This window comes from Pocillopora verrucosa, chromosome 1, assembly GCF_036669915.1.
Source record: "Pocillopora verrucosa isolate sample1 chromosome 1, ASM3666991v2, whole genome shotgun sequence".
Classification (NCBI taxonomy): Eukaryota; Metazoa; Cnidaria; class Anthozoa; order Scleractinia; family Pocilloporidae; genus Pocillopora; species Pocillopora verrucosa.
The window spans coordinates 33701119-33727532 of record NC_089312.1 but is presented as its reverse complement, the minus strand read 5'-3'; the positions used below and the strand labels follow the sequence as shown (position 1 = coordinate 33727532).

The 26414-nt window shown below is 39.5% G+C and overlaps 1 protein-coding gene across 1 annotated transcript; it reads left to right on the top strand.

Annotated features, from left to right (window-relative positions):
* Positions 1 to 814: 814 nt before the first annotated feature.
* LOC131790297 (serine-rich adhesin for platelets) lies at positions 815 to 26346 on the top strand. The gene is made up of 29 exons (XM_059107485.2): positions 815 to 1077; positions 2005 to 3320; positions 4138 to 4231; positions 5187 to 5323; positions 5924 to 6203; positions 6929 to 7154; positions 7991 to 8153; positions 8452 to 8657; positions 8758 to 8926; positions 9306 to 9337; positions 9787 to 10172; positions 10873 to 11171; positions 11676 to 11859; positions 13103 to 13417; positions 14257 to 15062; positions 15439 to 15792; positions 16176 to 16336; positions 16905 to 17013; positions 17650 to 17860; positions 18170 to 18378; positions 18830 to 19045; positions 19461 to 19661; positions 20444 to 20626; positions 21771 to 21874; positions 22398 to 22628; positions 23051 to 23413; positions 23721 to 23906; positions 24694 to 25495; positions 25843 to 26346. The coding sequence occupies exons 2-29, from the start codon at positions 2141 to 2143 to the stop codon at positions 25872 to 25874; spliced, it is 7839 nt and encodes a 2612-aa protein (XP_058963468.2). The 5' UTR covers positions 815 to 1077; positions 2005 to 2140; the 3' UTR covers positions 25875 to 26346.
* Positions 26347 to 26414: the final 68 nt, after the last annotated feature.

The window sequence follows — 26414 nt, the reverse complement described above, 5'->3', positions numbered from 1 at the left end:
TCAGCCCGGCCAACGGTAAGCTGTGCTCTAAAAACTACAAGGAATGAATTACCCGACAGATTTTTTAGCAAAAAAACCTTCAAAATTTACACCACACCCGAAGTATTTCAAGCAAAGAGAAAACTGGTCCAGTTCCGGCAGAAGTATTGGAGATGACATTTACGAAAACAATCGGTTTTTATTTCATTCATCATCTATTCGGTACAATCACGAGCTCACAGTACAACCCATTCACGATGCCATGTAGAAATATATGCCTTATTGGTCTTGGTCTTAATCATCAATCTACAAGAATTCTCCCTTCACTCTGATCCACCATTTAAAAATTTCACCGTTTACAAAATCCACCTTTCACCGCTTGCTGTTTTACAAATCCAAACCAATCCATCATGATAATTTACAGCTTACTCGAGGCCTACTATACACTGTACAATTGTTTGTTTGTGAGTTCAGCTCGAAAGTGTAACGGCTTGACTGAGTTAAGTTCCTCGCAAGTCATCAACAAAACCAGTATAGAAACTCGTGGTAAAACAACTCGTTGTAAAGACATTACGACGATTAGCATGTGAAAATTAAATTTTATCATATTTTGTATCTGCTAAAAAACATTATTAAAAGACAATGATCAGAGCGTACTTATCGGAAAGTTCGATAAATAAGAAAAATGTTACTGCATATTTCTTCGTTTCCCGAGCCTCCAATGAGAAATGGGGGACTCTGGGGACGAGGAGAGCCTGCGGCCCAGGCTCTTAGCGATGAATATCCCAAATAAAAATTGTGTTATTTTCGTTCAAAGTGTTCCGTGGAAGGAAATGTTATTTGTTTTATCAATTAATCGTAGTATCTATATCTGAAATCCTTGAAGACTTTGATAAGAATGAATGGAATATTTGAAAACTGCCAGAACTTTGAGAGAAAAAATTGGTGCTTTTGCGAGGCTAATCCTGATACTCTTCATAAAGAAGAATATGTACATGTGTGTATATATATATATATTTCCTAACTGTCATGTTTTTCCTTTACTTTACAGACTTACTGTGATGCAACAGATTCCTGCCAAGGAGTGAATGAAACATGGTACGTTGATTGGTTCTTGTAAATCAAGTGACTTATACTTTTTACTTACGTTAGACTAACGATCCAATATCAGTTACGTGTGTAAAGCTCGGGTAGGCATTTGAATATAATAACTGTATGTGAAGTTCTTGTGAAAGTGAATTGTGTTTACCTTTAGTGGTGACTTTTAAACTTAGTTGAAAGCTTCAGACTATCTAATATTCTTAAATACCAAACGCCTCTGTAGAATGTATAAAGTTCGTCTTCTCTTGGCTAACTATGCTCATGTTATTACTTGAAGAATACCTCATTCTTTCTCGGTGTAAGGTGAACAATACCCTTTGTTTCTTTAAAATGAATTGTTATATTGATAAAATCAAGACAAAGTCGCCAAGACTCAAATTGCACACTACAGTTTTGCATGAAGTGTTCTACTTTTGAGGTTGATGTACATGCAGTAAGGATGAAATATTTATTGGCAAAGTAAAGATAAATTGCATCAAATCCCTTATGATACCTGGCCAGCTAATTTTTGCCTTTTGGGTATAGGATCATGAAAATAAATTTGTGTGCTCCTTTGTGATATTAATTGGCTTGGCAATGGCACTTAAATATTTGTTTAAGTGTAAATGGGGATGAAGTGTTGGTCAGTGTTTGATTAATTGAAAGAATAACACTTCACCCCTACGAATGATAAGCATCTAATTTCTCGTTACAACATCACCCCTGAATCAAACATTGAGGTCACGAGAATAAAGGAGATAATCACCAATTTAAGAAGCTCCTGATTGTTAAACAAATTCTCCTTGTCAGCACCTTTTGAAATGTTTAGAGAATATTATAGAGAATATGCATATTGATATTAGGGTGTAAAGGGTTACGTTTTTGATTAAGATGGACAGTAGATTCCACAGGAATTGCTAATCCAGTAATTCTGTTTTATTTCAGTTTTGACTGTTGCCGTCATGTGAATAATCACTGTGAAACTGTTGAACTATTTGGAAAGATCTGTGAGCGCTTACCTCGTATCTGCTCTGAATTAGGACATGAATTGCCAAAACGCATTGTTAGTAGTGAAGCTCCTATGTCCAGTCATCAGGCACATCCTTCACTTACTCACTCAATCACAGTCACTGTGGGACCAAGTGGTGTGAATATCTCATCTGCTCCAGTGCACATGCATAATGCTACTGCTTCTCACTCTGGAAGTATTCATGCTTCTATGGGAGCTTCTATGAATGGTTCCATAGTAGCTGCTAGTATGAATGTCTCTGAAGTTGTCTCTGCGATTTCCTCTCAAATAGCAAGTCTGAATGCTTCTCAAGGAGAGAGCCTGAGTGCTTCTCAAGTAGCAACTGTAATTTCCTCTCTGGTTGCCTCCCAAGCAGCAAGTCTGTCTTCTTCTGAAGCGGCGAGTATATTTTCCTCTCAGATAGCTAGTCTGAGTGCTTCTCAAGTAGCAACTGTAATTTCCTCTCTGGTTGCCTCCCAAGCAGCAAGTCTGTCGTCCTCTGAAGCAGCGAGTATATTTTCCTCTCAGAATGCTAGTCTGGTTTCTTCTCAAGGAGTGAGTCTGGCTAGCTCTCAAGCAGTGAGTATAATTTCCTCTGAAAACGCAGGCGCAAGTCTCAATGCCTCCCATGCCACCATGTCATGGTCTGCGGTACAGACTTCAGCTTTTGGCACCATGGTTGCCTCAATCAATCCAAGTTCACTCAGCCATTTTCCCTCAAGCAGTCCTGCAGTAGTTGGTCCACCATGGTGGTCAAGCTATAACCTAAGTGAATCCATGGAGAGTTGGCTCAGTTTTATTAAGAACAACAGCATGTGTGGCCATGGTAAGAAATTCTGTGGATTAAATCTTCAATGTATTCCTGAAGATCAGCCATGCACTGTTTATCTCTCTAATGATGCAGTGAAAAACTTGAGTAACACAGCTTGGTGTGTTAATTGTTCATCAGAAGAATATTTCTGTCCATTGTTCATGCAGTGTATCAATGTTAATGAAAGCTGTTCTTATGAGAATGTGGATAAATGGATCAATTCTAATGCCAGTATGGGGCTAACTGATTTGGCCTGTGGGGAGAACAAGACATTCTCTTTCGCAACTATGGAGTGTATTCCGGCGAATTATCACCATCATGGACATGAATGTGGACATGGTGAAGTGTTCTGTCCTTATAGTGCATCCTGCAAGAATAAAACTGACTGTGCTCCTTTCCGAGAACTGAATTACACTGAAGCTCTCAAGAATGATTCTTTTGGTAAGGATGATAATATATTTTGAACCCCATTGGTTGTCAGGTTTTAAACTCCAATTTAATTCAGGAATGAGAAAAATCATTAGGCAACCATTCATCAACAAATTTAGAAAAGAACTGGGAAATACATAGATTATAACTGGGGAAACAAAATGGGAGCCTCAAAATTTAATTATCTTTTGATGGAAGTGATTACCTCTTTACTTTCTCATTCATTGTACTTTTCAACTTTTATCAAGGCGGCTTTTTCATGAAACCAGTAACTCTTGAGAATTTACCTTTTATCCTTGACAACCTAACATCAGTATCCATATTCTTGATACTCTTCTCCATACAATTCCTTGGGTGCTGACAGGGAGAATTTGATGAGCAATCAAAGTTTCTTAAGTTGGTGATCATTTCCTAAATATTTGCATGATCCTTGAAAAAAAAGATCCAGCAGTATTAATATGAGGAGAAATTACAAATGCTGGTCATTCTAAGGGTTTAATGGGTTGGTGAGAGAGGCAAGTCAGTTTTCATGCTCATGTGTTGGTCAACTGACTACTGTCTCTGTAAAGGAAGTAATGTTGATGGTCTAAGAATGCAAAAGATAGGGCAGAATAAGTTTCTGTTCCTAGTACATTGAAGAAAAAAAAGCATAATAGGGACCAGTTTACACATGCAAACTTCTATGGAGCTGACATTTCATTTCCATTTACGTGAGCAAGAACCTGTCTAGATTTGCTAGACGTCATGGAAAATGCACTAAATATTTAGGGAACTGTTTTGAAAATATTGAAGTATACAGAATTGTCTGATACCTTCTTTTCCTCTTTAGGCTGGGTTCGAATGTGCCAAATCAGAAATCTGGTTTGTCCAAGGGTTGCTGTTGCTTTGGAGGATTGTGACCATGACAAGAAAAAATGCAATTCGTAAGTAATGACAAATGTATCAGAGAAAGATGTTTTTCATCTTGTCACGAGCATGGTACAAAGAAAAAATTGAGTCTCCATGTATCAGTCAATCAGTCTTATGAGATGGATTTTTAATGCAGTTAAATACAATTTACAGAGTGACAACAACAAAGAGCATCAGTGTTCTCCAGTAGTCAGTGGTTTAGTGAGGACACTGATCTGAATTGAGCTAAAATAAACTATTTAGTGAGTAATTATCAATTCAATAAGGCAAATCATGTGTATATAATAGTGCAAGATATTTCAAAGAGTACTAAACATTGAAAAGAAACAAAAACTGATACAGCGTATTAAAATCATGACCAGAACATCCTACAACTAAATAAGTGGAGATGAATTTGAAAGTGATGACGTGGAGTTGTAAAAACAACACAGTGGTCAAATGGACAGAGGGATAACTTCTGTCTGCCTGGGTGAAAATTTCCTTGAAAAAAATTTGCTCACAATGTGAGAAAAGGAGAATTGAAACTTTTGTAAAAATTTGTTAAAGAAAACAAAAGTAAGGGAAAGGAAAACTCAAGACTTTTTGAGCTTATTCAAGTACAGTTATTCTCAGTTATTCTATTGATTTACTATTCTGCTGTGAGCTTTACCAAGACAGTTGTACACTTTGAAAACACTGTGACTTACTGGCTTGTGTGGTTGTTTGTAACTTGAGTGAATCAACTTGGTTTTGACAGCTTGAAAGTACTCCACCTGGTCATTACAATGTTTGCACAAACCACAGACATTTGATTGCTGTATTCATAGAGAAAAATGATTTTCATTCCTTTGACTGGAAAAGTTTAATAGGTAGACAAAGGTTTTATGTGCATTAATGGATCAAATGCAAGTATGCAACTGCAAGGAGATTTGAACACTGGTATTACCTCAGTTATCTCACCTTGGTTATGTGTTCGATTATTTTCTTCAGGAGCTGTCCTGAGGGAAAGAAGGTCTGCAATGATCACCACTGCATCCCTGAAGATCAGAAATGCTGCCCTGTGGGTGAAATATTTTGTAATCAAAGTGACTCATGCTTGCCAAATGGAACTATGTGTTGTCCAATAGGTAAAGTCTGTTTTGAAGTTATTACTTTGATTTCCAAAGGCTTTACAAGCCCAATTCCCCCTTACCAACCTATGAGATATCTTGTTGGGTTCAATCAGTTGTGTCCTAATGGATTACATATTCACATTACTTCAGTCTTTTCTCACATAGATGTGTTTAAATATGAAAATTATGTTGAACCTGGTAAAGATTTAAGCAATATTGATGATCCATTTAAACATTTTGCTTCAAAAATTACATCTATCAGGCCTTGAAAACTGAAAATAAATTTGTGGTTAGTCAACAGATTGGTCAAGTAGCTCAGCATTTAACCTGTTGCACTTCCAAGATTTACAGTGTAAATCAATTCTTGCCACTGTCTGCCATACCTTCCTCACTGTTTTCCAAGAATTTGACCTTATACCAAACAACACTTTATGGTTGATATTTTTCTCTTTTCCCATTTTCTGCTAGAAAATGCAGATATTGTAAGGAGAGATTTGGTGTTGGTCACTCTTAGGAGCCAAAGGGTAAAGGAGACTGGTACACCCTGTTAGCCATGGGACTACAACATATTCTAGTAGCTTAAAATAACAATGAATTTATTTTCTATTTTAACAGGCCAACAATATTGCCAGTACACTCAGGACTGTGCTGAACCATCAAATTGTCTACCTCCAATTGCCAATCTTACCTTTCCAACAGTGTGGGAATATCTTCAGCTTGGTGCTGATTTGAGCAAAGGAATTTTTGAACAAAGTGACAATGCTGTAGCACTTCGCAGTCTAAAGACACATGGAGTAAATGGATCCTTGGAGTTTTATAGCAATAGCCAATGGACTGCTGTCAGAGCCCTCACCCCATCTAATGCTCTGGTGTTGGGTAAAACAAGTTACCTGAGGTAATAATAAGAGATTAATCAATCTCTTGAACATTTATCTTTTAATTTTTTCCCAATTAAGTCTTGATGTGCACAGTTTAATTTGGGAAGATAGTGGCAAGAAACTTTGAGAGTGAAATGGAAAATTGAGCACCAAGAAAAAAGGAATAGATATCTTGTTGTGCATGTAGTCGAAAAATTCCCTTGTCTGAGAATTCCTTTGCAAACGACTTTTATGATGATTCCTGCTCAGGTGGTAAAAACATGAGTCACTCCTTGAACGATTTATAATTGAATGTCAAAAGTGAAGCAGGATTGCTTTGTTTTTGCTTTACATTGACCTGTGACTGGTCCCGAAAACATGTACCTCCCTTTCAACCAATCAAATGCAAAACTAAAACCAAATAAAACTTACCCTCACTTGTGCTTTTCCTGCCCTTTAGGCACTTGGCTTATAAAAGTATTTTCCTTTTTTCTGACTGGCTGTTGAGATTAAACTCTGGTTTTGGTTATATGACACTCAAGTGAAAAGTGCCTTGTGGATAACAGTTCTTTGAAGGACAACTTGGACGATTAGATATACCACTGAATCTCTAGTTTGGATATTGTTGAATTGAGAAGGCCATGCATGGGAAAGAGAAGAATCTAGACTAAGAAAGATAGCCAGACATTCCTTAAAATGAGTTTTTTGTCAATGCTGAGGAATCCACATTCACTCATTGGTTCATATGTGTTCCTTTTGTTAGATTTGTCCCAACAAAAAAAGGATCTCATGGAATCGTGCTGGTCAACTTTACTGCTTACAGCGATTCTTCCAAAGTTGGTCAATATATGGATGCATCATCTAAGCAATGGACACAGGGAAAGACTATTGCCATTTTTGTATTACCATCTGTAGTGCCCCCACAAATGGTGTATAATGGCTCCTATTATACTGTAGATGAGGATAGCAAGGGTGAAAAGGGTTTTAATGTAAGTAAAAAGCTTTACACACCACACATTGACAAAAAGAGAGAGGGAAACTAAATGAAATTATGCTTTTGTGAAGTGCATGTGGTATTAGATATTGACTGGGGGGAGTCAATCAGTTTACAGAAGTGATAAAGAGTTTATTGATTTAAGGGGGGGAAGTGAAGCAAAATGCATAGTAATCCTGCATAGAATCTTGCATTTAGGGGAGTTTTAGAGGAGGCACAATCTTGAAACTAGTAGGATTTCTCTTTGGTGATAATAATCATTGCAGGAAAAAGTAGATGTTAACCCTTTAAACCTAACGAGTGACCGGCATGTGATTTCTTCTTACATTTACCACTTCACTCCCAATATCTGGTTGTTAACCCTCCTCTTTAGCTGCTAAACATTTCCAAGTAAATTAATAACAAGAATTTGGTGTAAGATCAAGAGAACCACTTCCCCCTGATAAGTATGAGTATTCTCATTACCTGTCTGCTGGATAATGTCTGGATATTATATGGAAAAATTACATGTTAATCACATCTGGGAGTTAAAGGGTAAATAATGGTGAATTATTCATTAAGATCAGTGGAATAACAGAAGCTTTGAAGTGTTAACCAATTCTCCTTGTCAGTGGCAAAGGAAACATATTAAAGAATATAGAGAATATGAAAACTTATGTTAGGGTGGAAAGTGATTAGGCGCATGGTCCTGTTAGAATAGGACTGAAACGATGGAAAGAATTTCAGCAAGACTCAAGTCACCTTGTTCTTGTTTATCATTTGGAGATGTAATAATTTCATAAATTGATATTTCCTTCTTTGTTAATTCATTCATTTCTTATTTGGGAATAGATATGGGATCACCTGTATGACAGCTCTCCAAAAGGTGATACTGAAAGTAACATTCCTGATGCCTTACTTGGAGATGTGAACCGCAAAATGGTTGAGCTTTACAATGAGTTACTGGAGGATGTTTCATCTTTGGAATTTGGGCTAAAAATTAAAACCACATCAGGTAAGTAAAGCTTTGAAATGAACTATGACCAATAATTGACAATTATTCTTTTAAAGTGAGATCAACGGCCTGAAATCCAATCTTTATCAATATTTAAAAAAAAAAACAGTTTTTAAAAAAATAAACCTTTTGAAATGATAATGTTGATGGTTTTATCATTATCCTTACTAATATATATTATTATGGTTGTTTTTATTAGTTTATAATATTGCAATGTTACCATTGTTTTATGCTTTGATAATACAAGTGTGTAAGTTATCTCCTAATTTTTTTTTATTGCAATTATTCTATTTTGTAGAAAATATAAAATTTAAAGGAGGAGACACCAAAAGCTACCATTCCAACATGACTGAGATCAAATTTACTCCCAAGAAAGACTTTAATGGCAATGTAAAAATTAGCATGGAACCCTTTCTGGCCTCTCCAAAGAAGTCCTCTTTGGCTCTTTCTCGCTTTTTCTCCCACAAAGTTACAGAAGCTTTGCATATGACGAATGATTTGAAGGTGGGTGAGGCATGATTTGTCTGGAGTAGAGAGGGAATAAACTCTTCCACTTTGTTAGCGCTAGTAGTGTAAAAATCCACATTCGTTTGCTTTTTGACAGGGAGATTTACAGGGTTTGGGAAAGAAGGCACTTTTCAAGCTCATTAAAGACAATTCAAAGCCATCTTCTGAAAGCATCCTCACAGCTATTAAGAATTTAAATGGTATAACTTTGAATTCCTCTGCTGAACAAGCCGTTTCTGCTCATGTCAACCAGATCATCAATTCAGGTAAGTTAAGCCTTTACATCCTAACATCAGTATGCATATTCTCCATACTGTTCTCTATACATTTTCTAAGTTGCTGACTAGGAGAATTTTTTAACAATCAAGAGCCTCTTTAGTTAGTGATCATTTCCTTTATTCTTGTGACCATATTGTTTGGTTCTGGGGTTATGCTGCGAGGGGAGTTAGATGCTTGTCTCTCTGGCTTAATCAAAACTGTTTTTCTTGATTCCATTGGCTATTTGGAGCCAAATCCTGATATTCACCGGGGACAACGTTACTCATTTTTTAAGTTAAGGATTCACTGTTTAAGAATAAATGGGGTATTCTATTTGGTTTGGAAAAAGGTGTGAAATCCTCACTTGACTTTGTTTTGCTTTCACAGCTAAGGGCCCAGATGGGGACTCCTTTTCACATGTAAGTACACTCAGAATGCGATGATCACTTGATTTGTAAGTCACAGTAAGTTTCCTTTGTTGACGTCCTGTTACCCCCTTTAACTCCCAAGATTCCAATTGGTAATTCTCCCTTCTAGCTGCTACACATTTCCTTGTAAATTAGTAAGGAGAATTCGGTGTTACATCAAAATTACAACTTCTACCTGACGAGGTTGAGTATTTTCATTGCCTGTCTGCCTGATATTGTATGGATATTACAGGGAAAAGTTACATTTGATCACTTCTGGGAGTTAAAGGGTCAATGGAATCTTACAATTACAATGTTGTTGAGAATTTATCGCCACCAATAGCAGTTACAACCAATTACAAATTGATTGAGTTAGTGATGTAAGAATTTGGATTTGCCTGTAAATTATTTCTATTGTTAGAATTTTAATAGACTGGCGCTTTTTATTCTACTTCTACCAGATTTCAACTGATAAGATCATCGAGGTTGATCAAAGTGGAGAAGTTCTGTTTTATGGTAATTTGACTGTGATTACCATAACTGTAACATCAGTGAATGACCCACCGGTATTAAAGAAAACCAGGGGAGAACTGGAGCCGCTTCCGTACGAGCTGTCTGCAGGATGGAATGCTGGCACCTTTATCAAAGATATATTTGACCAGTCCAAAACGGACCCCCTTGCGGAAGACATTGACAACAGAACAATGGAGCTTGGAGCTGTCATTCTGTCTGCAAAAAATGGCTCTCTTGGACGCTGGCTGTACCAAATGAATAGCTCGGTGGCCTTTGAGTACTTTGCATTTGACAAAGATGCAGGGGAGGTGTTTCTTCTACCACCAACTGCCAGGTACATGAATACCTCCAACATGGAATTAAATTTAAGTGGTTCAATGAGATCTAGGCAAAGCAAAAGTCAAGATAATGCCGACCAGTAGTCTCCTAGAGCTTTAGGGGTAAAGTATTTTTACAGTGCTATGTTTAGTGTCAAGCTGTCTTCGCTCATTTTGTCTGTCTCATGCACTGCTGAGTGTCTTTCCCTAACATTGGCGCCTGGTTATCTCAGTTGTAGAGCGCCGGACTACTGTGCGGGAGGTGGAGGGTTTAAGCCTCAGACCGGACCAACACTCAAGGCCTTAAAATAACTAAGGATAGGGTGTGCTGCCTTTGCTATGACATTCGCAAATGGTTGAACATTCTATTCTTCTCGGATAAGGACGATAAACGATAGGCCTCGTTCCGTGCTGATTACATGTAGCTACCGGTCTTGTTTTCTGATCTTGATTCCGAAAATGGGGACGTGTGCAAACATTTCCTTCAAAAATTGTGAACTACTCAATGCAGTCTGGCCAAAGTCTCCTGCATAGTGTTGTAATTAGCGCCATGAGCTAATGGATATGGCGCTGTAGAGATCTTTCAAAACACTAAAATTACTCAATTTGCAGATAACCAATTACATAGTGATCTGAACCTTAACCTGAAGATGGCGTGACTTTGTATTTCTCTGTGTGTTGTGCTTACTCCCGTTTTACTTGACTTTGATATTTTAGGATTAAGATGGAACTATACGACAACCAAACCATTTGGAGCAGTTCAGAAGCGTTGAAAGGAGGAGCAGTGATACAAGTCAGAGCGTGGGACATGACCGATGGAAATGTACCTGGTCTTTTTAATACAACAATTTTATCGGAGACATCTGTTAGCAAGAAATTGGTCAACCTTTTACTTCTACGGCGAGGTTGTGATAACAAGACAGACTTCGCTGCCAAGAAAGATCGATGCGGAGTGTGCAGAGGGGGTGATGAGTGCGTTGCATGCGATGATGTACCTAATTCGAATGCTACAATAAGTAAGTATATTTTACTGATAATTATTGTATTGTCAGACGCTGGTTGGTTTCAGATACATGAACTGATTGTAACAGTTGCTGGCTTATGCGTCATTTTGACAAGGCAGCTTGCGGCATACTTACAGGACATAACTTTCCATCTACAAATTGAACGTTATTGCTCTCTTGATTTTTGTTCGAGAAGGTAGAAAACAATGTTTTGACAATTATACCGAAGGCTATGTAGAAGGTCATAAGAATTACTGGTAGTGTGTAACTAGCCTGAGGAAACCAGCAACTCTTTCCAACTCTTGAAGAGGTTAAAACGCAACCGGTACATCTTGTGTTCAAGAATTTTTAGGTAATTTGTTACTAAAATTGATTACAAGTTCGGTGTCTTAATTTAAGTTCGTTTTATTCCTAGCTTAAAACGCAAACGGAACATCTTGTGTTCAAGAATTTTTAGGCAATTTGTTACCAATATCAATTACAGGTTGTCTTAATTTTGGTTTATTTTATTCCCAGATGAATGCGGAGTATGTGTTTTAGGCAATACCAAGAAGGCTGCAAATTACCTGGTTGACTGTGCAGGGCTGTGCGACTTAAGCATTCAGAATAATGATACTTGTGGCAAATGTATGTCTAAGGATGACATCAAAAACCTGAGAGATTGTACAGGATCATGTTTTGGAAAAGCAGACATCGACGAGTAAGTGTCAAGGATAAGCACATTTTGAGTTAACTGAGCTTGGCTATATCAAGTAACTTAGCCTTTCCAAGGGAGCACCAACTTATTGTGGATGAATGATTTGTGTCTCCACGACCCTCAGAGATAAGTCGATGGAAGTGTTGTACTTCTAAGTTAAGGCACCGGAGCTGAACAGGTCGAACGGTTAAGGCTCAGATGAATTATGATTCCATGGAGGGTGGGCTGGAGGCTGATATCGAATAGAAACAGAAGATCACAGCCTTAAATGCCTTTTGACAGACAGGCAGACAGATAGTAAGACAGATAGACAGACATGCAGACAGACATGCAGACAGACAGACAGACAGATGGACGGACAGACAGATAGATAGATAGATAGATAGATAGATAGATAGATAGACAGATAGACAGATAGATAGATAGATAGATAGACAGATAGATAGATAGATAGATAGATAGACAGATAGACAGATAGATAGATAGATAGACAGATAGATAGATAGATAGACAGAAAGATAGACAGATAGATAGATAGATAGACAGATAGATAGATAGATAGACAGATAGATAGACAGATAGAGAAATAGATAGACAGATAGATAGATAGATAGACAGATAGATAGACAGATAGATAGACAGATAGATAGACAGATAGATAGACAGATAGATAGACAGATAGATAGACAGATAGATAGACAGATAGACAGATAGATAGATAGATAGACAGATAGATAGATAGACAGATAGACAGATAGATAGATAGATAGACAGACAGATAGATAGATAGATAGACAGATAGATAGACAGATAGATAGACAGATAGATAGACAGATAGATAGACAGATAGATAAATAGACAGACTGGCAGACAGTCAGACAGACAGACATACTGAAAGACTGAAAGAAAGGTGGAGGTAAACCATGTCCTTAAGAACGGTTTCACTAATGAGCGTTTCTTGAGAAATTTGTATGGAAGACTCAAAGTGCTTTTGTTTCACTGTGTTGCAAGGTTGCCTTTTTTCGTTATTGTATAACTTTGGTTTACAGCAAGCAAACGTTGTGAAAGGATCGTAAAAACCTCCATATTAGTTCAGGCTTGCTATTTTAATAAAAGGATATTAACATTAAATTTATCCCTCTTGCGACTGCTACTCTTGCTAAATCAAAGCCCCCAACTAACCCTAAAAAAAGCTTTCAAAGTATTCAGTGTGAATTTCAAGGGTGTGCCCTCTGTTGTATTCTAGATGCGGCAACTGTACTGGGGGGGCTTCAGGCCTGGCAATCAACTTCCGCCAAGATTCCTGTAGTGTCTGTGGAGGAGACAACTCGAGCTGTGTTGATTGTCTCAGTGTACCCAACGGCGATGCTGAAACCGATGTATGTGGAAATTGCAAGAGTAAGAGTGATTCTACATTCAACACTGGCTGCCTAAAGTTTGGTTCCGTGGCTCCGGTTAGCGGACGAGCAGGATCTCAGGTTCAGATCACAGTTAAGGGGGCTGGTTTTAAGTCTTTGTCTCTCACCAGCTGTGAATTCAATCATACAACTACGAGTCAAAAGTAAGAGCAACTCTTCGATTGTCTCTTTTTTCTTCAGAGTTGTTAGACTAACTCTTGATTTACACTCTTTTTTTGCTAATTATGCAACTTTTCTGTCAGTATTTTTCCATGAACATATTTTTATACGTTGACGGAAGTTAAAGTTCTCATTATGTCACACTTTTTTTTTTTTACATAAACTTTATTTAAGCTGATATGGAATTTGTTTTATTTTGCCTTTTTTCTACAAAAACTTGGCGAACTAAATGATAAAAGTCAGTACAATATATACATGGATAGTCGGTCATTCGGATTTCAAAATTTAGCAAATGTTATTAAGGCCGCTAGATTTAAAGGAAAAAATCCAACAGCATATAGTCAAAGTTTTAGCGCATGTGATGTCATGTCAACAATTTGCGTTTTGCATCACTCAGACTTCAAAATAATCGGTGTCCACAATCAACATACTTTTACATTATGCAGGGGGAAGCAATTTTCGGTTTTGACACCCTCATTTACTCGACTATTTAGAAAACCCTTTTGATAAGAGTGCGATTACTGTTTGAAGCAACCTCTTACTGAGAGTCGAAAACAACCCGTTCAATTCATCTGCCTTAACTTTTACTTCACTGTGTTCTGTGATTGGTCTGGAAAACTCATTTCACCTCCTCGACCAATAATATTCCAACTTAAAACCAATCGCGATTTAGGACATATTCTTATGATTGCTTTGCGTCCTCGTTGGCTTCCCGTTTTCTAATTATGGTTTTTGGCACCCATCAAAAAGTGCTTCAACGTTCTATTAATAATAATAATATTATTATTCTAATTATCATAACTATTATTTTTATCATTTTCAGGTACGCTGCATCACGTAGCGACCATACTTCAAATAAAAATACACTGACCGTGACAGCACCGTCGACCTTGCCAACAGGCGTCTACACGGTCCTGTGCAGCTTCAGTGGCAACATTAAAATTGAAAGCGAGACCGCTGTGTTTACAGTGTACAACAGTTCAGTGATTTCTCTGTCAAGTATCTCCCCAAGCGAGACTGAAATTAGCGACTCTGGCGCCACGATTAACATGACAATTACTGGGACCAATTTTGTCGACACTGGCTATGTGGCTTGCGTTAGAGAGGGAGGTGCAAAGCTTGCGACTGGAGTTTTCGTGAGTTCCACAAAAGTTTATTGTCCAATTGCCACTTTTAAAAAGTCTGCTCTTTTCAACGTCTCCTTGCAGTTTGGAAAGAATGACCCAGCAGTTGATTCCAGTGTCGAGTTTTCATTTTATGCCACCCAGCCGAGCGCAGCATCACTAGCTTTTGATAGTAATCCCACCAAACTGTTATTGTCCTTAGACAAGAAAGCAAAGCTTAAATCGGACAATCCTCAATGTTCTGACTTTTTCGATCAAGGAACGATAGCGTTATTCGCTGGCGACAGTAAGTGTAAATTGGTGAGACCCAAAACAATGCTGATTCTGTTGGTTGGTGGTGGAGCAACGATAAAACCAGGCGACTCAGTGAACTTTACAAATGGCAGTCTAGCTGCGCTGGGAGAAGCCAACACTAAGTTTGTAGCAGGTACAACGGAACTCACCGTTCAATCACCTCAAAACCCAGTCGTACCAGAAGTCGAAATTCAAGGGGCAGAATTTATCGGTGAGTTGTGCAGTTACTGCCTCTCCATGAAAATTGTTGTATTCCATTATGAGGTTTTTGTTCCTTTACCTTTCACTTACAGGAGTGACCAAAGTGAATTTCTCCTTACAGTAGGGATACATTTTCAAGAAGAAAGTTGATGAGAAGTTAGAAAATTTTAAGAAGGGGATGTTGTTTGAATTTAACGCCAATTTCTCAGACCTGAAAGTGTAGGGAATACATAACAAAGAGTGTGAAGAGTTAATATTTATATTGTAGATCTGTGAATGGAAAGGTTAACACACGACTTCCCTTTACAAAAGCCAAGGTAAGAACCAGTCAGGAAACTAAAATTCCTCGAATTGAAAACACCAATACGTATCTTGTTATCTCTTAGGACCTTGTGCTAGCCTAGAAATTGATACAGATACAAAGGGCGATGGCGGCCGACCCATGACTTATGAATGGTATGTGAAATCCAAAGCCGGTGCAGATGCCAACACAACATCTGATATGACCTCTCTCAATTCAACTCTCGCCGGCTTAGCATCCACGACAAGCTTCTTCACCATTACAAAGGACAACATTGTCAAGAACGTTGAGTATGAAATTGTTTGCAAAGTTACGAACTTCCTTGGAGAGAGTGATGAAGACACTTTTTCGGTAACCCGCAAGAATGAAGCCGTCCCAGAGGTCAAGTTGAACTCACTTGGTGAAACAATGAGTAAATCGGAAAGACGTTTGATCCGTGGTATGTCTTTAACTCCTTAAATCCTAAGTATGACTACGGTATGATTTCTCCATACAGTGACACTGCTGAATAAAACACAAAAGTCTTGAGAATTAAGGAAGTGATCTTCAATTTAAGAAGCTCTTTATTGTTAAAGAAATTCTCCTCGTCAGGATATGTAAAGAGAACAGTTAATAATATATATTTTGTGGAGCCTGTTAGTTACCATCACCTTTTAAATAACTATAAGACTCTTTGTTCCGTGTATTTTTAAGTAATCCCTTGTCCGACCTAGAAAGGGAATATTGAAGCAAGGAAACAAGCAAGTGAATGAGCTAGCAAGCAAACAAACTTTGTTACGTGAAACCACCTAAATTTGTGTATTGCATCTTTTTTCTCTCCAGCCTCAGTTAGCTTGCCAGGGTGTAATGGTTCCGACGCTGGCGGCTTCGCGTACACCTGGGAGTTGAAGGACTCAAGTGATCAGGCTGCTGATCTTGGTTCGGATACAGATGCCACCAAACCTTATCTGAAGCTCCTAGGAAGTAACTTAAAAGGTGGCGAGGTAACAATTCTATGCTTCAAGTGTCATGAAAAACTATTATATTTGCTGAAGTGTAAGACTATAGCAGTATTCCGGTACGGTATTCCCAGATTATAATTGGGCGCTACTAGCAACTGGGCTACGAAGCCACACGCTGGGAGCGAGGCAAATTTTTAGAGGGTTCTTCTTTCCTGTAGAGCAATCTGATCGTGATTGTGAACTGTATGCTTCTAAACACAGAAGATTAATCCTTTAACTTGTCACAAACTCTTCCTTCAGTCGGGGACATGCTCTTTGGAGTTGAAGACCATCTTAAGCAATGGGCCACACTACTCTTCTCTGCCTAAGCAGAAACCGGATGATCTAATCAGATTAGCACTGAAGAAGCAGAAAGAATACTTAAAAGCACGGAGGGCTTAGCATTGTGCCGAGAAAAATTGTTAAGTTGTTGAAACGCAAAAACAAAACAAAAACAAAACAAATCTAAAAGAATAGGTTGAAACAGTGGCTTTATTCAATAGCTTAGCAGCAGGAAAGTTTCAGAACTTGTGGTTTTCTAAAGTTGTCGTGTTGTCTGTTTCTTTTGTAGAATTACACTCTGACAGTAAATGTATTCGATAACGAGAACATTGATATAACCGCTGAATCGTCTCTCCCCATTCAAGTGTCGTCGAGTGAATTGAAGGCGCGAATTGCTGGTATGATAAATGTAGCTTATTATTCAAGCCTGAGAGCCAAACCCGGCTCTCAGCCATAGTTATGTAATTTTTAAGGGACTGACCATTTTTATCCCGGGGGGGGGGGGGGGGTGTGTGTGTGTGGAGGATTTGGTTGAGCTCTGTCATATTCTTATGATCTTCTCTCTCACTGGCAAATAATTGACAGTTAATTTATATAGGCCCCTCCCCTCCTTCGTATTCTGTTGGCGACGGCTGATTCCCTCTTAGTTTTCCTTACAAAGATGCGATTTCCCCTGAAAAAAATCCTCCATGTGGATTCCATATTGCCGTGGGTCAGTACGGTGATATGACAGAAGAAGGCAAAAAGTGATAAGAACATCAGTGAGTCACTCAGCTGCGCCTTGTGCGCCACTTTTTTGTTCTTACCACATTTTGATGTCAACTCTGATCTATTACTGAATAGACGCACAGCAACATGAAATATTTTTGTCAAAAAGACGCACAGCATCGATTTGCTTTGAACAGTGAACTGAAAAAATGAAATGACTCACCTACGAAGTTGTCCCTCTCTACTGTTTGTTTCTGTTTCCGCTTATTTTGTGGCGACCGTCACCGCATGTTTGAGTGTTCATGATGCATTTATGATGTCGTCAGGTGGTGTGTCTTTCGACGTGGGTTATGAAGATTTCTTAGTGCTGGATGGTAGAAAATCAGAAGACCCAGATGGATCCAGCGATGAAGCTAGGTATCAATGGACATGTAAAGATTCTGAAGGCGACTGCTTCTACAACAACGACCGTGTTATTTTGCCCAAGACTGATGTTGTTAACAAGAGTGTGTCATCATTTCTGCAATCTGGAAAAACGTGAGTTGTGGTTTTTGGTTGAAACTTACCTACCATTTCAGATTTTACAAGTCACTTACTAACTGGCGTTTTCCAGCGCTTCAAGCAGCTTGATATTACTTCAAGCTCCCATTGGCTCGGTGTGATTTTTCCTCTGTTATGATTGGCTGTTTTGATTACCTTAGTTTTGGTTTTATGACGCTCAAATCGAAACGCCGCGCTCTCTATTAACTTAAGATTCATCATTTATTTGCTGGAAAATGACATTAAGATGGTAATTAAAATGTATATTTTCGCTGATATTTGTTATTAAACATTGTAAACTTACAGGTATACTTTTAAGTTGACATATCGTAAAGGTGCCCGAAAAGCAGTAGCCGAAGTCTCGGTTCGAGTGAAGCAGTGCTCCCCTCCAAATGTGATTATTCGACCTCAGAAGTCAAACAAGTTGAATGCTGGGAAAAAAATAGAAGTTCACGGAAAAGTTAAGGCTTTTGGTAACAAAGTTTCGTTGGACTATTCCTTTGTGCTCGAAGACGGTAAGTGTACTATCGTTTATTCCTTTAAATTCTTGAACGCGTGATCCTCTCAATATTGGCTGACGAGATTTGTGATGAGAAGTATGATGGTTTTGATCGTTCAAAAGTAGTCAAGACACCAGTGCTTAGTGGCTCAGCCGCTCCAGAAAGTCTAGGAGCGTGAACTACATTGAGATGTCGTTTTTCAGCTGATGAAGACACAATTGTGATGTCTCCCTTAACCACTGTAATGTAGCCTGTATAGGTGGTGGTTGGGCGATGGATGAAGGCAAATGGGCCAAGTTTGGAAAACAAGAATGACAGAATTTTTCTCTTCCTATGCCTAATCGTTTCTTTTCCGCTAAAAACCCAAAGAAACAGCCTTCTAGTTAAACCAGTCGAGATTCTTTAGTGTGTTTAGTAATCTCACAGAATTTCCTGGGAACAATTCCCGGTATTTTGTTTTCGATAGGGTATGGGTATGAGAGCGACGTCTCAATCCTTGTGTCAGTAACTCCTAAACCAGAACTCAGGAGTGCCAATACTCGACTGGAACAGGATATTGGAGTGTATTTCAAAAAGAATGTCTTTGACTCTGGGAAGTACAGGTTCCGAGTGTCGGCCAACACAACTGCTTGCAGTTCGTATTCAGAAACAGAGTTCACTGTAAATGGTCCGCCACTAGTAGGTGGGTACAGTCACAATTAATCCGTCTCAAAACAAAAAAATAATTGAGGGTGTCTTATGAAACGCTAGTTTCGAAATTGAGTTTTGATATCATCTGTGCAATGTAACTGTAATTATAAAATCCGTAATTGTTATGTAAGAAGTTTTGTTGGTAATGTTATTATTTGTTAGTAGATATCGTATCATAGGTAGTGTTTATATTGTATTATATGCATCAGTAGTTTGTAAGTAATTACATTTAATTACAAACACTTACAATGTATTGTTAGTAATTTAAGTGTAGTGCAAAATAGGGTTTAAAAATATATTTTTTTTGACATCATCTCTATGACTTTCATAAGAGTACCGTCAATGCCGAATTGGCGTCGATTGCCATAAAATGAGATGTGGACTGTCTATGTTATGTTCTGTGTCAGGTACTTTTGAAGTGACCCCTGCAAGTGGAACAGTCTTGGATACGGAGTTCACTTTAAGAGCAGATCAGTTCAGTGACGATCCAGACGACTATCCCCTGACCTACCAGTTCGGGTATTATGAACTTATTAACGGGGAGGAATTTGCTTCCGTCATAAGTTTACCAAATCGTCGAAAGAAGAGAAAGGTTACCCTTCCACAAGGTTTGTGATACGAGAGAGTGCACGGGCAAGTAAATATCTCAGCCACATTGACAACTTTTTAAGTATTCACTTTAACAGGGGTATTTAAGTAACTTTTTGTGCGCGTTTTTAGGAAGCTATTATCTCTACTCCCACGGGCAGTCCACGGGCATTTGACCGTCGTCCATGCCCCGGGGGGTGGAGAATTTGAACACTGTCTGGCTGGGGTAAAGAATTTGAACTGGAAAAGCCTTCATGATTTCGTCTTTTCAGCGGAATCCAAGTGCTACATCTTTAATTATGGAGATGTTTAAAAGTAAAGAGTTCACTTTCGCGTGCAAATGGCTCGGACAAAAAAGTCCGCAAGGTGTAGTTTCCAAAGCTTGGTAAATGAATAGGAAGTCACAGTTGCTGATTTTGTCTTAATGTTTTGCCAAAAAATTGACCATCAAGACCGGCACTTGGGCAGGGCATTTGAACACAATTTTTGCCCCAGGGGGCGGAATTTGAACAAACCAATCATCAAAAGTTCAAATGCCCGGGGGTTGCCCGGGGGATGTTTATGCTTCGAATTGATGGGTGCATCACTTGTTGAAAGTAGTAACTGAAGGTTCCTTACATTACATACGTCATATTTAGGGCTGATCTTTTGATTAAAGAAAAATTTTTAAAGTAAGAGCTTGATTTACCTTTTCTTGTTTAGAACAGTTTGTCTTAGTATTCTGTCACTGTAAACCTTGGGTACTAATAAAGAGGATACAGGAAGGAGTCATCGTTATGTTTAAATCTGTTTTGGATTACAGGCGACGAGAACAACAACAATACCCTCCGAGTGTTTGTACGGGTTTTTGACAAATTTGGAGCCAGTGTGATGACCGAGAAGACTGTTCAGGTTTTGCCTAAAGTGTTTTCACTAAGCGATCTTCAAGATTTGCAGAACTCTGCAACGAGTCTAGAGGAAAGCGGAGACTTGGAGAATCAATTGGGTGAGATGTTGTGATGCTTTTAAGTGACTTCGTTTCTGTTTCTCGTCGCCGAGCAAAAAGAGAGAGGAAAGGACTGGGAGAAGAGAATAAAGAGATAAGAAAAATTAAAAAGAAAGGAAAGGAAAGGAAAGGGGAGGGGAGGGGAGTGGGAAAGGGCAGATGAACCAAGGAGGACAGGAGAGGGGAGGGGAAAAAAAGGAGAGAGGAGTGGAAAAAGAGAAGAGGAGTAGTTCAGATAAGGTTAGGACAGGACAGTAGGAAAGGGAAAAGGAGAGTGGAACGGGGTTGGACAGGAGTGGGGAGAGAAAGGAAAGGAGAGGGGACTGGTAAAGAGAAGAGTAAAAAGGCAAAAGAGGTCAGGATAGGACAGTAGGAAAGGGAAGAGGAGGGTGGAACAGAAGTGGAGAGGAGTAGGGGGGAGAGAAAGGAAAGGAGAGGGGACTGGTAAAGAGAAGAGTAAAAAGGCAAAGGAGGTCAGGACAGGACAGTAGGAAAGGGAAGAGGAGGGTGGAACAGAAGTGGAGAGGAGGAGGGGGGAGAGAAAAGAAAGGAGAGGGGACTGGTAAAGAGAAGAGTAAAAAGGCAAAGGAGGTCAGGACAGGACAGTAGGAAAGGGAAGAGGAGGGTGGAACAGAAGTGGAGAGGAGGAGGGGGGAGAGAAAGGAAAGGAGAGGGGACTGGTAAAGAGAAGAGTAAAAAGGCAAAGGAGGTCAGGACAGGACAGTAGGAAAGGGAAGAGGAGGGTGGAACAGAAGTGGAGAGGAGGAGGGGGGAGAGAAAGGAAAGGAGAGGGGACTGGTAAAGAGAAGAGTAAAAAGGCAAAGGAGGTCAGGACAGGACAGTAGGAAAGGGAAGAGGAGGGTGGAACAGAAGTGGAGAGGAGGAGGGGGGAGAGAAAAGAAAGGAGAGGAGAGTAGAAGAGGTGAAGAGGAGGGTGGTACAGCGGAGGACAAGAGGGGAAGGGCAAAAGGAGTGTGGCTTCAGCAATGTGGATGAAAGTGTCACAACAGGCGAGAAGCCAATTTGTTGGCGCGTTTTGATTGTAGATTGAATTTGATACTTCTGCACCCACGGGTAGCAATTTCCGGCCAAGAAGATTTAGACGGGAGATAAGTGTTGGTTAACAAGAATATTGCTGTTTTAGGTACAATGAATACCGTACTGTCTGCTGTCTTAAGCACCGGTGCCAATGCGAGTGATGAAGTAAAAGAATCTCTGAACGCGATTAAACAGCAATATACTCAGATGGTGAGTATTGTGTATGCTTAGTGTATCATATATCTGGTAAAGCATGGACCAAGTGAGGACGCTGCAAATTCAGAACCAGCCATATTGGGTTTGTATTGGCTGCAAATCTAGTAAACACGGGGGTTAAGTGGGTAGCACGTTGGACTCCTGATCGAAGGGCGGGTTAGGTTCGAGTCGTGATAGGGACAAGTTTCTCTAGAGGCAAAACTACTGTCAATTAGCCTCTTTAATTTCAGGAGTACGAATAGATACTAGGAGGGAAACCTGGCAAATCCAAGAGGTAACCCCAGGTATCCTGTATATAGTTTCCTAGAACTGTCAATGAAAATTCGGTTTTATTTAAATATTTGACCCCTCAACTCCCCCTCTTTCCCCCCCCCCCCCAAAAAAAAAAAAAAAGATTATCATAATTCAAATAATAAAAATGTATGGTATTGAAAGCAGGATAAGCAGTTGAAGCATTGAACCCCCAGCTGGCAAATTTCTTTAGGTGCTTTGTTGATTGTAGTAATTCTCACGACAGGCTGTTAATGCGCTGGAAGCGGTTTCGGGCGACAAAGATGCAGAGATGAATGCCTTGTCTACCATGGGGAAAACAACGGAAGGAGGTGCCGACGCGTTCGATGACTCCACCAAGAACAATTTCTTTTCTTTGTTTAAAAAGTTGCACACGATTGATTCGTCGCAATCTAGAAGGAAACGACGGGCGGTTGAGAATGAGATTCTCGATGTGGATTCACTGACTGGTGATGAGGTGAGGACTCAATCAAAGTTTTTTATCCCGAGTCGAATGTAACTGTGAAGATTTCCATTCTACGTGTGTTTCAGTCGCGTGTTCTTCCAATGGTTTCGGTGGCTTTTTTTTTTATTTTAGAACGGTTCACTCGTCGAAAGAAGTTTTTTACTTTCTTTTTTTTTCTTTCAACCAACAGTGCATGCAATTTTTGGCTTTGAATTTATATACAACTGCGGGCTAGTGCATGCAATATTTTCCAGGTTTTTAACCTCTCTTAATTCAGATTTTTGTTGATCAAACGAAAAATGAACTCCAACTTCCATCACACATTTAGATTTTCTTTTTAGTTTGCTTCAGACTCAGTACGTATCTAGAACTCGTTTAGTAAGAGGTTTATCTCGTCCATTTTTTTCATCCTTACTATTCCCCACACTTTTCAGGCTGAGACCACTCTTAGACCTCCGTCGAACCTCATCGCTCCAGATGTCTTCACGCTGGAAGAATCAACCCGGAAGAGCGACTTCTTAAATCTCGTAGACTCAATCGGACTGAAGGTGTGCGCTGGCCAAGGCACCGGCGCTCCGGCTGCGTTCGCTAGAACAAACATGGTCACTCTGCGCGCTGAAACATTGAATTTCGCCGGTATAGACGACGTTAGCATAAACATGGCGTGTTCAGACTGTCCCACGTACGTGAAGCAAACCGCCAAGATGACTCTGGGAAAGACTCTGGAAGCGACGTACAAGTCTTGGAGCTGTTCGTCTTCAGAAACGTGCAGTGGAGCTTGTATTCTCTCCACTCAGGTGGGTTTAACTTTCGATGATCAATAGTAAGAAGCTAATTTCACGACCTCTGCAATGAAAATACGATTAGCTAATTGGCTAAGAAATGCACCCACTCTCTGCATTGCTTTCGGGAAAAATCAGGTTTCTTTTCGTGTTTCAGGTGTTCTTGGCACGAGGAGAAGAAAAGTATACACTTGTTTCCAAACCCTTAACTTTCCCTCCGTGTGAAAATAAAAGTGACAGACTTTTCTTGAACTTGAGATTTGTAATTAATGATCAAATAACCTATTCTAATACTTGTTGATTTTCTTTCCCTCCATACCAGTACCCTGAAGATCTTTTGTACAATCAAACTGACTCTTCTCGGCTAACTGATATCGTCGATGTGAAGTTGTATAACCCAACCACATTTCGAGAGGTTACCGTCGGGTCTTTAGCTGAGCCGGTTACGTTCTTGATTCCGCTGCAACCAGGAAAAGTGTTTCCAAATGAAAGCACGAATTCTGCAGAGGTGAGTTTGAATAGAGTAACAGGAAACAGTCCAGGGGATAGAGCAATTTTAAATGCATCATGAAAAGAAATCCAGGAATTTTTACGCTGTGGGATTGGTGTAGAAAACTGGCGCTTAACTTTCAACCATTCAGATGCATTAACCAATCACGGCTAGGTGACTCGTGTTTCCCGCGCTCTGGGCTGCTTAGAAATTTTTTTTCTCTGTGTTCTTATTGGCTTCCCTCTACATTTTACTTGCTCTGTTTGACGAATGTACATGTAATTACATCGGTCTTGGTTTTACAACACCATTTGGTTCAGAGGCAATTTCTACGTAGTGCTACAGTTGCGGGCCAGCAATCCTAAATACAGGGTCAGAGCAAAGTCTAGATCCTTGTAAAGTTATGGAAATTTGAAAAATTGTTATTTTGACTTCGGAAAAATTCTCCATTCTCCACATAATGGGAACGCTTATCGCCATCGAAGAATTTCAACTGCTTTTATACTTGCGCCATGTGATTTGAATCATGACCATAAGTCTTGGAAATGAAAGTAATGGTTTGGAACAAGTCTTTATGATTTCCTGAACGTTTTGCTAAAAAATGCAAACAAGCTCTGAGTCCTCGAAATGGCTTTGGGCTTTGATAAGTTGGAACCACTCGCTTATCTGAAGCACGAAACGGAAGAAATGACTTTCGGAAAGCGCAAAAAAAAAAACATTTCTCTTCCTACAAACATCAAAATTTACTAGTGAGCTCAGTATTGATGTTGTAGTGATTCACGCATTCTGTATTGTTGCTATTTAGTGCAAGTTGTGGAGCTCTGGTGAATCAAACTGGACTACAACTGGATGTGTATCAGGTCGTTCCGCTGTGATATCAGGTAATGTGACTTATGTTGAGTGCAACTGTACGACATTGGGATACCTAAGTGCGTTTGTTGGCCCAAAGAGGGAAGAAGTTACCACTCCCGCCCCAACCACTGCTGCCCCAACTACTGCCGCTTGTGAACTGGAACCAAAGAGCTCAGGTGTCAACGTCAAGTTTGCTTTCAACGTGTCATATAGCAGCATAATTGGAAACGACAGCCAGAAGGCAGCTGTCGAAGCGAACATTATTAAAGCCCTTACTGACTCATCGAACCTGGATGAATGCAGTATACAGGATTTCAGCTTGACAGCTGGTAGTATAGTGGTGGACTTTGTCGCGGTGCCCAAAAAAGGTCAGACCACTGCCAGCATACTGCAAGAAATTACCAAGATCGAAACAAAAGTCAAGGCAGGTACCTTTCAAATCACACTGCCGAATGGCCAGGTGATTTCCGCTGACCAGAGTTCGTTCGAGTCCACCCTAGTAACTCCTGTTACTACAACTGCTGCTGTTCCTCCAACTGAAAGTGAATCCAATAATACGACTGTAATCATCGTAGCCTGCGTGTGTGGGGGAGTGGCTTTGATTGTGATCATCGCCATCACTGTGTACTGCTGTAAGAAGAAACGAGGAGCTGGGAAAATTTCACCCTCCACCTCACCAGACCCTCAGCGTAACAGTCGCGAGGACGTGGAAATGAACGAGCGGGGTCAATTTATTCGGGACAAAGACCATCCAGGTGAGTTGCTATGGACGAAGGAAATAATTAGGAACAATTCTTCATTTAAGAAATTCATTACCGTGTATTCTCTGATTAATATTTCATCGCTTGTACTTTTCAAACCGTAAGGTTTTATTCTCCATTCGTTTTGGATTGTATAAATTCTGTTTCAGCGTCTTTTTTTCCACCCTCATCATCCTTCGTTGTCCGTTTTATCTTGCTCGTCTTGTTGCTTGTTAAGCAAGCTTTGGATCAGTGCAGAGAGAAATTGTGCATGACTAGCTCTCTATCCAAACCAGCCTATCAATGCCTATCACTTTGTTAAATCAAAATATTAACTGTTGGCGGTCTCTTTTCTTACCCAGGTGCAAATAACAACAGAGGAGCCGATTTCTAGGTCCTTTTTATACAGTTGAACGAGGTTGGCGGATACAAGAGCGATGTCGATGCATGAAATTAAAACTGTTTCTTATCAAGAATTCTGGAACCGGCATGAGGAAGTTCAAAAACAAAACAAACAACTCAGTATCACTTGTGGTATACAAACCCAAATTCTCACCAAGTTTCTAACCATTTGGCCTGAAAAAAACTCGGAAAATTTGGGATTGATTTCCAATGCTGAACAAAAAGTTATCTGTCGTGAAATGAGTTGGTAAGGAAAACTCGTGATTAAATTCACAAGCCACAAAAGGCGAATGAAACCTCATAAGTAATGTAAAATAGTTCACAATTTAACCTATGTTAAATTATCGTAAAAACGCGTGTGGAGCACGATAAGTCTAGGCTCGATAACAAGCCGATTTTCGAGAAAATGAAACGGTCCTCCATCCCTTCCCCCTTTTTAGGAGGGGTCACTGAAGACCGAAGTCAAGACATTGGTGAAAATCCAGCCTACGATAAGTCGGAATACCTTGTAGAAACTTTTTTTTCTATTTGA

Bases quoted from the DNA above. Each gene is read 5' to 3' on its own strand.
- LOC131790297 (XM_059107485.2), top strand. From the start codon at position 2,141: ATGTCCAGTCATCAGGCACATCCTTCACTTACTCACTCAATCACAGTC. The intron at 8,927-9,305 runs GTAAGTTAAGCC...TTGCTTTCACAG, and splicing joins CAACCAGATCATCAATTCAG to CTAAGGGCCCAGATGGGGAC. The intron at 19,662-20,443 runs GTTTGTGATACG...TTTGGATTACAG, and splicing joins AAAGGTTACCCTTCCACAAG to GCGACGAGAACAACAACAAT.